The 13,214-nt window shown below is 47.4% G+C and overlaps 1 protein-coding gene across 1 annotated transcript in view; it reads left to right on the top strand.

Moving 5' to 3' along the window:
* Window positions 1-13,214, top strand: part of MAP3K4 (mitogen-activated protein kinase kinase kinase 4) — a gene marked incomplete at both ends in the record, with an annotated part of 89,281 nt that overhangs the window by 24,574 nt on the left and 51,493 nt on the right. The window contains one exon of the mRNA XM_084228792.1: window positions 2,009-2,199. Coding sequence (XP_084084918.1) covers window positions 2,009-2,199 — 191 coding nt within the window. The remainder of the gene's footprint in view (window positions 1-2,008; window positions 2,200-13,214) is intronic.

Genomic DNA, 13,214 nt, shown 5'->3' with positions numbered 1-13,214 from the left:
TTTTACCATTATTTGTTTTGATTTTTTAAAATTTTCTAAAATATTTTAGTGTGTTCACTTTACAAATTCAAAATTCTTAGTCTTAGAATACGCGAGTGTGTGCAGTCCCGTGCAGCAGGACTGGAGCTGAGCCTTGGGTCCTTGCCTCCTCACTCACAGCCTGTGTTCTCAGAGGCCTTGTTTGTTCTCGCGTGTCACACTCCGCTTTTCTATTTGACCTGGTAGTCCCTGATACCTGACCCCATGCATTTAACTGTCCTCTGTCCATGCTGTGGTTTTCTCGTGATTACCGTTTTAGCAGTGAGATATGTCATTGTCGAAAAACACTGAGTGGTTTTGAGCATTATTCTAGAAACTACTAGTGGTACAAAAATAATAACATACAGAGTCCTTCCTTATCGCTGACTGTATCTTAGTGGGAAATTAAGAAAAAAATTTTAATGTTGAATATGAAAATACTTAGAAGATGTTGAGAAAGTTAACGTGGTTTCTGGTCCTACAGCCGTACTCAGAGGCCGACTTCTGCATTGAGTTCAAGGGTGAGTGAGGAACCCGGACTCTCGGTGGGTGCCGCCTGTGCACAGCGAGCCCGGTGGGAGGCAGCAGTGACTCAGTGACCCCCACTCTGTTACTCTTGTTAATAAGCATGTTATTAAGTATAAGTATTTATTATCCTTATTCTGAAAATGTACAGTATGGTGGTGTAAAAGAATTTGGCCAGGGCCCCCAAACAGCTAGTAACCAGCACCGCTGGGATTGGAACCCGAGTTCCTCGCACCACGAAGCTTTCGTCATTTTAGGCCCATGACTGTCCGCCATCAGGAGATGAAATTAGTGACCCTGGCATATAGAGCCTTGTTCTGTCATCAACTGAATCAAGCTACTTTGCACTGAGTGTAGAAGAAATGGATGTAGAGGATTTCAAGTTAATCTGATGTTATTTTTGTATGATTCGAGACTTAATAAATGTAGTCAAAGGGAATGTGTGCATTTGAAACTCTGCCTTTGTTCATGGGTTGATTTGATTTTGTTGGCTTTGAGGCACTGGTGGTCTTCCTGCATGTGCATGTATGTGGGGTGACCTAACTTTGATTTTATATCAGAATATAAATTCCTAGGAAGAAAACTGACTGTATCTTGGATATAGTTTGGGATTATGATTAGAAAATAGGAAGTAAACCTATAGAGAATATTCAGAATGAGGTAGACTGTGGTGATAAGGATCTGAAAGAAACTTCAGGATGGATTCCTTCTGGTTTGCTCCTTCTGAATTGCATTCATTCTCAGTTTGCATCATTACATTTTATTTGGGTGCTTTGCAAAATCAGAACTCTAATCAGAATGGTGACATTATTTGTGAAATTGGCTGGGGAGAGAGAATTGGTAGGATGTGTTTCCAGGTCAATGAGGAATTGTGTTTTGAAGTCAAGGGAAACTAATTCCTTTTTCTTCTTGCAGGGCATGCCCCACCCCCGGTTTCTGCAAGGCAGTGTGTCCATGCGGGTGACGGCCGGTGGACCTGCCGTGTGTCACCAGTGTACTCCGCCGGGTCCTGTGCTTTGAGTTGTGTCTGTGCGTCCTCAGAGTCTGGAGGGCGCTGAGCTCCAGGGCAGGGCGCTGCGTGCCCTTGTGTCAACTACGCTTGCCAGTTGTTGGCACACAAGTTGTGCTTAATTCTGTCCAATTTGTATCTCCTAGTCCTCTGCCCTATCGCCCCATAAGGTTTTCATTTTGAACTTTATTTATGTTGCAAAGAACTCTTTGACCCCAGACACTGAGCCAGTTGTGCCCATGCACTTTACTTTGTCCCAGGTCTACCTTCATGGCCTCCCGGTGGAAGCAAGCGCTCCTGTGAGTTTCCATGCGTGCGGACAGAGGAGGAGGACACTGCAAGGGAGACAGCCCGGGACACAGGCTTAAGGGGTGTTCTTCAGAGAAATGTCGTAGCTCGAATGTGAACCTGCGTCGCACGTCCTTGACTGTTCTCTCTGCTTGTTGTCTTCCGTAGGCACGATTGCACTCCGGGAGATTCAGCTTGCAAGAATTCTGAATCTGACCCTGAGGACTTTTCAGATGAAACCAACACGGAGAACCTTTATAGCAGCTCTCCTCCCAGCACACCCCGACAGATAAAGCGCATGTCAACCAAGCACCAAAGGAACAGCTTAGGGAGGCCTGCCAGTCGGTCCAATTTGAAAGGTGAGTCTGGTGCTTAAAAAGACGCAGTGGGTTGAGCGCAGCGCTGTGAAGATGTCCGCAGCCTTTGCAGCGTGGGTTCGATTCCCGGCCGGCCAGGGAGAGTCCCACATGGCATGGCAGACCTCTGCTGTCTCACCTGCTGCTCCCCTCAGCAGAGTACTTCATTCAGTCTGTCTGTTCTGCTCCCCGATCTGTCTCTGGTGAATCTTCTCACCCTCCTGCCTCTGGCCTGTACCCCAGCTCTTATATAAAAAAAAAAAATTTTGGGAAAAAAAAAAGATACGCTGAGGGCCTCCCTGGTGGCGCAGGCGATTGAGCGCAGCGCTGTGAAGCTGTCCGCAGCCTTTGCAGCGCGGGGTCGATCCCTGATGGCCAGGGAGATACCCACATGGCGTGGCAGACCTCTCCTATCTTGCCCGCTGCTCCCCTCAGCAGTGTATTTCAGTCAGTCTGCCTGTTCTGTTCCCCGCTCTGTCTCTGGTGAATCCTCTTGCCCTCCTGCGCATCTGGCCTGTACCCCAGCTCTTGTATAAATAAATAAATCTTTAAAAAAAAAAAAATACGCTGAGCGACCTTCCTCCCTGGTGGTGTAGGTAGGGGTGAGTCTCAGCGCTATCACCTCGACGGCCTGAGTTTGATCCCCAGCCAGGAAGCTACTCACATGGCGCAGCAGACCTCTCCTGTCTCCCTGCTGCTTCTCTCAGCAGTGGATTTCAGTCAGTCTGCCTGTTCTGCTGCCCACTCTGTCTCTGGTGAATCCTCTCAGCCCCCGCATCTCTGGTCTACACCCCAGTTCTTCTATGCATAAATAGATAAATAATCTTAAAAAAAAAAAAGATATGCTGAGAGGACATAGCACTTTTGGTGCATGTAATTATTGATGGAAATTTTTGAATAATATTATTTAATTTTAAATTTGAATTTAATGTTGCTTTTAAATTTTTGGGTCATAACCTTTTAGAAGTATTGTTAGTAAAAGAGAAAGGATTATCCAAACTCTCCAGGTTTGTACTGAATAATTGTTAAAGTTAGAGCTGTGAGACACTTGTATTCCTGTTAGAATGTGGAACACGCCAGGTGTGGGCGGATCCGAGTGCTCGCTCTGGGCACTGCTGTGTGGGATAGGTGGCCCCAAGAAATGGAGACGGGTTTCAAATTAGCTTCCTTACGGCCAGAAGGCTTGTGATGGTGGCAGGTCTGTCTCTGGATCGCACTCTCCTGCTCGTCAGCTCGGGCTTCTTTTGGCTCAGTTGACAGTGCTGCCTCTAGCGACTCAAATCAGAAACCCGGCCCCCGGTAAGTGCCGCCGACCTGGGCTGTGTGGGAGATAGGAGGCGGCGGGAAGGTCGCTTTTGTTCTCAGCTTCTTTCCATTGCTTGTTCATGAAAGGATAGAGGTTTACATCTGGAAGGGGTCTCAGGGACACTGACGCTGGTTTCTGCCGTTGTCTTAGGTAAAGTGTGTGCTGAGAGGCCTTCAGACTCGTAGCTGCCAGGACACCAACGTCCTTAATAACTTACTCTTTTCCTTATTGCAAAAGACTGTTCATTGTAGGAAATTTGGAAAATAAAGGCAAAATGAAATAAACATACCCGTCCGCCCGTCACAGAGATCGCAGTTTTTGCCATCTTTGTTTGCGTATGCTCGTGGTGTTAGACGGTGTTTGTTATTTCATGGCCGCCTTCTTTCTTCGTCTCCTGTTTTATGAGCCTTTTCTGTCACAGAGTGACCTGTGTTGTTGACTGCGATGACAGCTCTGTCCTTGGTAGCAGCTCTGTCCAGCTGTCACAACAGCACTGAGCGTTGGCCGGCGCCGAGCGCGGCTCAGCTTCTCCAGAGCTGTTTTTCTTTATTGCCTCTGCCCGTCATCTGCACGAATGTAGAACTGGGGGTTCCATCGCTGCCGTGTGCACGTGCCTGACTCATCCTCCAACCTCCTCCGGGCCCGCGCCCCGCCCCTTCCTTCCCCTATACCCTTCTCCCTCCCCCTGTGCCTCTGGTAATTAGTGCAGTTTTCAGTAAGTCAGAGTCAACATTTTTCATTTGTTTTTGCTATATTTTTGCCAATCCATGTTTCTTGGTTATTTATATTCCACAGATAAGCAGAACCATGCAAGAGCTCTCACTTTCTGACTTGCTTCACTCAGCACCATCACCTTGCGGTCTGTCCATTTTGTTCTAGAAGGCCCAGGAGTTGCTTTGAAATCTCATGGCAGCCTGGGGAGGTGCAGGCCCTGGGGATGCTCACTTAACTGCTGAGTTGCTGGCGCAGAGTCAGGCTTGTCGTTTTGAACAGCCAGGTCACGTGTCTGCTAGAAAGAGACTTGGAATGTCTGCCGCCTGCCGAGTTGTTGCTTGCCGGTGTCCTTGCTCTTGAACAGGATGGACGGGAGCACCGTGTCGGGCTAGTGGGCCCTTTCACTGTCTCGATGACGGGGTGTTAGGCGCGGGGGGATCTGCTGCCTCTGACCTGTGCCTGGGTACCGTGGACCGCGTGGCACTCGTGGCCTCTCCGGGCCTGGATTCTGACCGGCCGCCGCCTTCTGTGTACGTGCCCCTGGGTGTCATTTTGGAGAAAACGACAGGCCCTTGCTCTTTACAGTAGCCTGCCTGGCAGAGGGAGCCTTCCACGTGCAGAGAGGATTACTGTCCGGGGAATAAGCTTAGTCTCTTTTTTTTTTTTTTTTTTTTTCCCAATTTAACTTTGAAAGCTGAATGAACGATTCTGCTGTCGGACATGTGTTTATTCATTGGTGGCCCCATTTTCAGCTCACGAGTCTGAGGTCACATAGCTGCCGAGCTGTGGGGTTGGCGCTCCCGCCTGTGTGTCCTGCATTTCTTCCTCCCTCCTCCTGGCCCCGTCTCCTCCTCTCCCTGTGTAGGTCATTACCCGTTGTCATTTCTTCTTCCCGTCCCACCATCCAGCCTTTTCCCCTTCACTTCTCTGTCGCCTCCCTCCCTTCTCTCCTCCCTCCCTTCTCCCTGCTTCTTGCCATTGAATCAGAATTGAGTGACCCCATGGCAGGTGGATTTAGGTGAAGGATGAACCTACCCTCTCCCCAGTAGAGATTATGCCAGGAAGTGGGCCGTGCAGCCTTACGTGGTAGAGCTGGCACGGAGGGTCGTGAGGTGAGGTTCCTGGGGTGCCACGGAGGGGGTTGAGAAGACCTGGGGCTGGATGGACTTCTGGAACAAGTGACATTTGTGCTGTGACCTGCAGGCTGAATCAGGGAGACCAATATTTCAAACTAGTCGTGTGTGATTCATAGTAATCTGTTGGTCCCTCTGTATGTTCAGGAGCTTTCTGGAATTAGATTGGTCAGCTGTATTTTGAAAGTTTTCCAAGGCAACGTGAACTGGTACAATATTCAGTTTCTTTCTCACTGAAAGGTTCTCTGATTTATCCTGTCCACTTCAGAACTGTGGTCAAAGGTGGACTCGTCTTTTTAATTAATGCCACGGATAACACTGGCATTTTTCTGTTATCTCTTGCTAACAAACCACCCCAGACCTGATGGCATCAAAGAGCAACCACTCCCTTGCTCAGCCAGGACACCCTTCATCTCTGTCCGACAGGGGGGAGCTTCAGCTGGGACAGCTGGTGGAGATGTTGGCAGAGCTCGCCTCTATCCCCAGTTCTTCCCCCGCAGCTGTCTGCGGGGTCGCTGGTGTCCTCTCCGCCATGGGGCCGCCGCCACGGTCTCCTTCCCGTTACCTTTTCCCAGTGGGCTTCTCCACGGCGCACTGGTGCCCGGGGCGTGGATGTGTGACATGGCGACTCGCTTCCCTCAGGACCAGTGTCTTAAGAAATCCCGGTGAAAGTTGTCAGCCTTCTTATGCCTTGGCCCAGGATGTCACGCTGCACCACGTCTGCCGCCTTGTCTGTTCTGCGCAGGGTCAGCCACAGTCAGCGTGGGGGCTGCATGTGCAGGGCGTCCGTGTCAGAACAGGAAGCGTGGCTTCTGCCCCCTCTTACCTAGGGAGGCTGGCTCAGGCCTGCGCTCAGGGCCAAGCTTTGGGTTGTTCCTGTCTGGTGCGTCGTGTGTTTCTTTTCCTCACAGGCCCTTTTCCTCATACTGGGAGATGGTATCGAGAGTATCCCTGAAGAAATGCCAGGACAGCTGGGGTGCTAGGAGGCTACAAGGAGGGCCATGCACACTGTGTTTAGCAGCAGGAACTATTGTCATGATTTTTGGGTATGGATAGTTCTTCAGATATTTTTGTTACCATGGTAACCCATAACTCACTATTTCATATTATAGATTTATTTTCTTATAGTGGGAAAAATCAGTTGTGGGCCACCTTCTGATCAACAGAAAGGTCCCATGAACCCCTTTCAGCATCCATGATTTGCCAGGAGTCAGGTTTGCTTAGATTTCTCCATTTATCAGAAACAGCCAAATGGAAGAGGGAAGACAGGGCAAGGTATTGAGGGGCTGATGTGGCCTTCCGTGCCCTCTAAGGGTGCCGTCCCCTTGCACCTCATTGTGTTCATCCCATCTCTTGTTCCAGAGTCTTCACAGAGCTTCATCTCTGGGCCCTCCCCCCACCTTTTCTGGAAGGGTGGATTGGGTGGGTGGGGCTCAGGCTATCATCTCCTTAGCATAAATTTTGAATTGATTGAAAGAAGTATCTTACGAATAACAGAGGACTAGCCTATCAGGAAATCCCAAGGGTTTTAAGAGCTCTATGCTTGGAGCCTGAACAAAAACCAAATATATTTCTTCTTATGCCCCACTGGGCGGTATCCAGTACTGGCACAGATAAGAAGAGATAGCAGCTTATCCTACAAGCTGGTGGGAGCTTGACTGTCTCAGCCCCTGTGGGAAAGTAACCTGTTAATACAGTCAAATTGAGATTAGCAGGGACTTGACCTGCTTGTGGGAGGAGTCTCTAGAGATGGGGCTGCATGTGGGCCCAAGCAGTTCTGTGGAAAGGCTCATCGTCTTCCCTTGTTGCTGATTTCCCTCCAGAATATACAAGCGTGCCAGACAGAGTGTCCAGAACAATATCTGTCATCATGGTGTCTGAGATAAGAGCAGTCAGAGATAGGACAGGACTGGGGAGACAGGGCAAGGATGAGGTCATCCTGCTTGCAGGGTTGGAGCCCTCGTGTTGGTGGACTGTGGAATGATTGCTAGTGAGATGTGTAGAAAACTGTATTTTATCCAATTTCTGCATTTTTACTGATTTGGTTTCCCAGCAGCCTTAAAGCCATTCTTCTTCTTCTTCTTTTTTTTTTTTTTTAAGATTTATTTATTTATACAAGCACTGGGTACAGTCAGAAGCGCGGGAGGGTGAGAGAATTCACCAGAGCCAGAGCGGGGAGCAGAGCAGGCAGAAGGACCGAAGTACACTGCTGAGGGGAGAGAGCGGGCGGCAGGAGAGGTCTGCGCGCCAAGAAGGACCCTCCTCCGGTAGCTGGGGAGCATCTGGGGATCGAACCGGCACCGCAGATGCTGCGGACAGTTTTGCAACCCAGCGCTCAACCTCTGCGCCACCGGGGAGGCCCAAGCTATTCTTATTTCAGAATATTAACTTCAGCTTTTAAAAGTCATGATGAAGGTGATAGTGCCGTTCTGCTATCAAGGTAGGGCTGTTAGCTCCTTATTCCCGGGACACAGCAGCTGTGTGGCATCCTGAGATGGCAGGCTCCGGTGAGTGGTGGCGGGTCACTGCCCAGGTGTGGTTCACACTTGGGCGAGTTAACAGAATTTAGCAGAGGTGTCATTATACTTTCAGATAATGGTAAATAGCTTCTGTTTAAAGTGACTAATGAAGGCAATTTAGTTGATACGAGCAAACAAACTTCAGCACTGCTTGAAGTGAACAATCTCCTTTCAGAGAGTGACAGAAGGGGGGAGGGGCAGGAAGCTTTTACAGGAGGAAGAGTAAAGAACAAGGGCGAGACAAATGGAAGTCATCGGCTTGGCTGGGCCCAGTGCTCTTTTCTTTGGGTGGTTACACTGGTGCACGTCAGATTCCGTCTGCACAGCTAGTGTGCTTGGCCCGGGGCTCAGCTCTCTAGGCCGGACTCAACCTGGCTCCCAAGGTCCTGATTTTTATCGCCCGCCTGCCCAGACGAAGACTCACTGTTCCAGCCAAACTGTTCTTCTCTGCCCGTCTGTCTTCTCATGCTCTTTTCCGGCCTCCCTTCCTGCTCTTATTTACGCTGATGCTCTTTTTCCAGGGTGCCTACCGGGACTTGGTCTGCCTTCAGTCCTTTACAGATTAGTTAGCCCCCTGTGGTCTGCCTCTCCAGGGCACTCTGTTTCTTAGCCTGTCGTCGCTCAGACACTGCTTCCCGTGAGCACCTCTGATGGGTGGAGGGTCGTCCGGAGGCGCGAGCGTGTGAGACCGTCTGTCTAACCTGTGTTCTTTGGTGACGATGATGACAATCTGTGGAAAGCCCTTACTTTGAAGATGAGGGGATTGGATAAAGCAGTGTTTCCCTAAAATCATGCTGTGTTGCCATTTTAGCCAGGTTGATCCAGGGACAGTGAGGTGGGCCCCCGGCCCTGCAGCTCAGCAGGAGCCCACGTGCTGCACCATGTTACCTGAAACTTGAGGATGTTCAGTGAGCAGATCTCCGGCCCCTCAGACTGCTGGTGTTTGACAGTTTCAGGTCCCCACTCTCAGGGTCACCTCGAGTTGAAGGACAGAGCAGGCATCTGTCTGTACTGCTTCCGCATTTGAGAATTCTAGGAGGTCAGTGTTTGGAATTTGGACAATTTCTGGGCGGAAGAACACGGATGTCCTGTTAGTCTTATGTTATTATGAACTAGTATTTAATGCTGTATTTAGAGCTTGTCATATAAGACATTCTGCAGACTTTTGATTTATACTCTTCCCTCTTTTTCGATTTATTCTCCTTTTCTGAATTTCTGTGTGCATTTGACTTTTTGCTAAATTGAGGGAATTTAGTATTAACAGAAAGCCAAACAGACAAACCTATCCATTAATAATAGGCTTTCGTGTATATTTTAAAAGGTTTCTTAATGTCAGTGCGTAAAAACGGAGTATAAGGTGCTTGGGGATATTCCTGTGTCTTCAGCTTAGAGATTTTTGCCTTTCCAATACCTGAATTCTTTTCAGACTTCCTTTAAATGACAGTTCCCTTATGAGGCCTGATCACCTATTGTGTTTCCTCTGTCTATCAAATATATATTATTTAAGAAATGTGGAATTGAGACTAGTAGGCAGGGTGGGGAAGAAGGAAGCAAAGCTCCCCAAGGGCCTCTGGGGGAGGTGCCTCGGTGTGGGATGGTGTGGGGACAGGCGTCGGAGGAGCTGCAATCCTGTTCCTGTAAATCACAGTGTGGAAACCAGTGTTACCTCAATACAAAGAAAATAAAGTCACCCATAATATCAACTGTATTTTGTAGGTTAGGTAGACTGAGTTTAAGTCTGTTTTAAGTTTAATTCCATTTAAAACTAAGATGCATCAGTTTCCATTTTGTGTCTATTTGTCAAAGCCAGCTGGATTTCTTATTTTGGAAAAAATAGATTCCTTGTCCCTGTTGTTCCTTTCTCAATTTGCTTTTCTTTACGTGTGCTGTAGATCCAAAGAGTGGATCACTGCTTCACTGCTTTATGTAAACACAACATTTCAAAACATTGTGTAATACACTGTTTTGTGCACTCTCTGGTAGGCTTATCAAGGTTTGTAATAATCTAAACAATTTCTTAGGCTTGCTGAAATTTGATGCTATCTATACAAAAAATAGGATTATGGCACTTTCCCTTTAAGTTTTTTTAATTGTTGGAATAAAAATCAAGACTGAGACGAGTCATCTCTTAATATTTTCATGCTTTGAGATTTAGCTCCTTGGTTAATAATACAGCATCTGGACACCAGGCCACAGCGCGGCCTCCGGGCTGTTAGTCATCCCGGCTGCTCGCCCTTAACCATTTGTTTTCCCTCTGAACTCACGGTTAGAACAGGAGCAAATTAATGATTTTTTTTATTGTTCACTGTGACTTTCAAATTATAAATTATATGCAGATATTGTCTGGCCATAATCAATAATGCTGCATTCCTTTTATAAAGTCCTCTTAGCATCCTAAACTCCAGTCTAGCGAAACTTTGTTACATAATTTTTAAATTTCTTTGATTCAAAGCCATTTATTTAGATGCAGTACTAATTACTACAACACTCTGTCCGAGACCTGCTTTACCTCCCTCCTGCACACTTTTCTTGAATTTTTTTTACCTTTCCCCACTGTTCAAAACCCCGGCATGCACTGATGTTTTCTAGAGCGGCACCTCCCGACTTCTGAGCTCATCTCAGCGCCCGTGTGAGTCACCTGCAGACATTTCCCGGGGCTGTGCCATAGGCCCCTCACGTTCAGTGCCTTAAGAGTGAGACTCTTTCAGACAGCTGAGTGCCCGTCACTGAGTGTGTTTTCTGTGCCTCCTTGGCCTGCGGCCGCGAGCGCCTCGCTTGTAGCCCGCGTCCGGGCGGCGGGGCCGTGCTGCAGTGAGCGCCACGCGCAGCTTCGGGCCAGCGTTTCGTCGTCTTTGGATGGTTCTGGGCAGGGGTTGCTGGTCATATGGTTGTTCTGGTTTTCATTTTTTGAGGACCCGCCGTCCTGGCTCCAGGAGGGCTGCCCGATTGGGCAGTGGGAGCGGCCCCTTTCCTCCACACCCCGCAGCACGTGTTGTTTCTGGGCTCTGGGGTTCGCCCGGCTGCCAGGTGGTGTTCGCTGTGGCTGCGAATGGCGTTTCCCTAGTAAGTGACGTCAGCGTCTTCCCACTTGTGTGTTGATCATTCGTGTGTCCTCTTCAGAGAAGTGTCTGTTTGGACATTTTTTGACTGGGTTGTTTCTATTGTCGTTGAGTTCATTATGTATTTTGCCTTTTGCGACAAGTGAATGGAAGTTGAGGTCTGAGTAAAATGAGACGAGTGCCTGATGGTTTCACTCATGTGGAAGATAAACAAGGCAAACAAACTCACAGGCACAAGGAAACAACTCTCAGTCTCTCACAAGTGAATGGTGGTTGCGGGCGCGGAAGAGGAAGAGGGTGGGTGGGAGCAGCTGGCAGAGGAGCGGGGTTTGGTGGTGGCTCATGGGCCTGGAGCTCGGCAGTGGGCGCGGTGTGGCATCTGCATTTATGAAGTGTGACGCTGTTCTCCTGAAGAGGGGTATTCGCAGCAGTGGGACCTCAGTTTAAAAAAACAAAATGCTCAACTCCTTTTTACCTCCAGTCTTACAGAGTAATGCAGCATTTATATCATTTTGTAAAGTATAGCATGAATTGATATCTTGAGAAATACAGGATAGTGTAAGCACTTGTTAGTTTTGCTTTCAAAATGCCCTTGCTTCACTAAATAAAAACTAATAGTAAGTGTGTGCTATGTTAATAAAGGTATAAAAAATGAAGAGTTAAAACAGCCAAGGGCTGACCTGGACAGATTTTCTATGAATGAGGGTTGATAACTATTAAAAGTTTTAAGGGGACTCCCTGGTGGTACACGGGTTAAGTCACAGAGCTGTCAAGCTGTCGCCAGCCGCTGCAGCACGGGTTCAAACCCGGCCAGGGAGCTGACCCACACAACGCAGCAGACATCTCTTGTCTCCCCGCTGCTTCCCTCAGCAGTGGATTTCAGTAGGTCCAACTTTCCTGCTCCCCACTCTGTCTCTGGTGAATCCTCTCACCCCCCACCTCTGGCCTGCGCCCCAGTTCTTGTATGTATAATTAAATCTTTAAAAAAAAGTTTTAAGAACTAGAAAAAGATTCCATCCTTAAAATGTTACTAATTTAAAAAATAAAAGTAATAGTTTTTGTATTTATAGCAGAAATCCCTGTAGACAGATAAAATCTTTCTTGATGAATCATAGAACAGATTACATATAATATAAACATGTGCATAAATGTACATGTGCATATAAATCAAGTTGATAGTGTTCTTAGGAAAATTTGTATTAAAGTTGTTATTTTAAAATTTAATTTTAATTGATTTAGGAGATAGATTAGTTTTGAACACCTTTTTTTGGGTAAGTTGATTTTGGGTATGTTACTCTGTAAATATACTCTATTTCCTCAAATCTGCAGGCATGCTATATAATATCATGTATTAAGGGAAAAAGTATGATGGAAGATGCAGCAAGACACACAAGTATTTATATACTTAGACTTTTTAGTCTATATTTCTTATGTTTATTGATACTTATTATTTTAAATCTTGATAGATTCAAAAATTGTTTAGTACTCATGCATAAAAACAAGGAAAATGTAAGTGAATCTATCAATAAATTTTTCTAAGACTTTTTCTTGTCACTTTTGATTATAAAACATGTTCTAATTTCAGAGATGTTAAAATATGAAGCATGTATTGTAGATTCAGTAGCACAGGCATTTCCCGAGTGGAGAATGAAGGCCTGGGCATTACCAGCACACGGAGGGAAGGACGTGTTGAAGCACGTCACCTGGGAGGGTGGAAGGTGGGAGAGGAGACGAACGAGGAGCTTGGAGAAACAGTCACCTTTATTTATTTATTTTTATACAAGAGCTGAGGTACAGGCCACAGATGCGGGGGGTGAGAGGATCCACCAGAGACAGAGCAGGGAGCAGAACAGGCAGATTACAGAAATACACTGCGGAGGGGAGCAGTGGGCGCGACAGGAGAGGCCTGCCACGCCTTGTGGGATTCTTGCCAGCCGGCTGGGATCGAACCCACGCTGCAGAGGCTGCGGACAGCTTCACAGCACGGCGCTCAACCCACTGCACCACCGGGGACGCCTGAAACAGTCACATTTTATGGAGTGAACCAAGTTCCAGAAGGGTTGATAGTGTCAGTCCTACCCCACCGGAAAGGAAGAGAGTGTATGTGCATACGTGTGCATGCGTGTGTGTGTGTGCACTTCAGACTTTGGGAATTAAATTAATAGAACTTTTTGGACTTGGAAGAAAAAGTGACGTTTACTTTTTTTGCATCAATTTTGAATGATTTTTTTTGTGTGTGCCAGTATTATAAGCTAGGCAAATTAGGCTGCATGTCAGATTAGTCTAC

This window comes from Talpa europaea, assembly GCF_964194135.1.
Source record: "Talpa europaea genome assembly, chromosome: 2".
NCBI classification, from domain to species: Eukaryota; Metazoa; Chordata; class Mammalia; order Eulipotyphla; family Talpidae; genus Talpa; species Talpa europaea.
The sequence above is the reverse complement of the archived record's forward strand: the minus strand, read 5'-3'. Positions and strand labels throughout refer to the sequence as shown.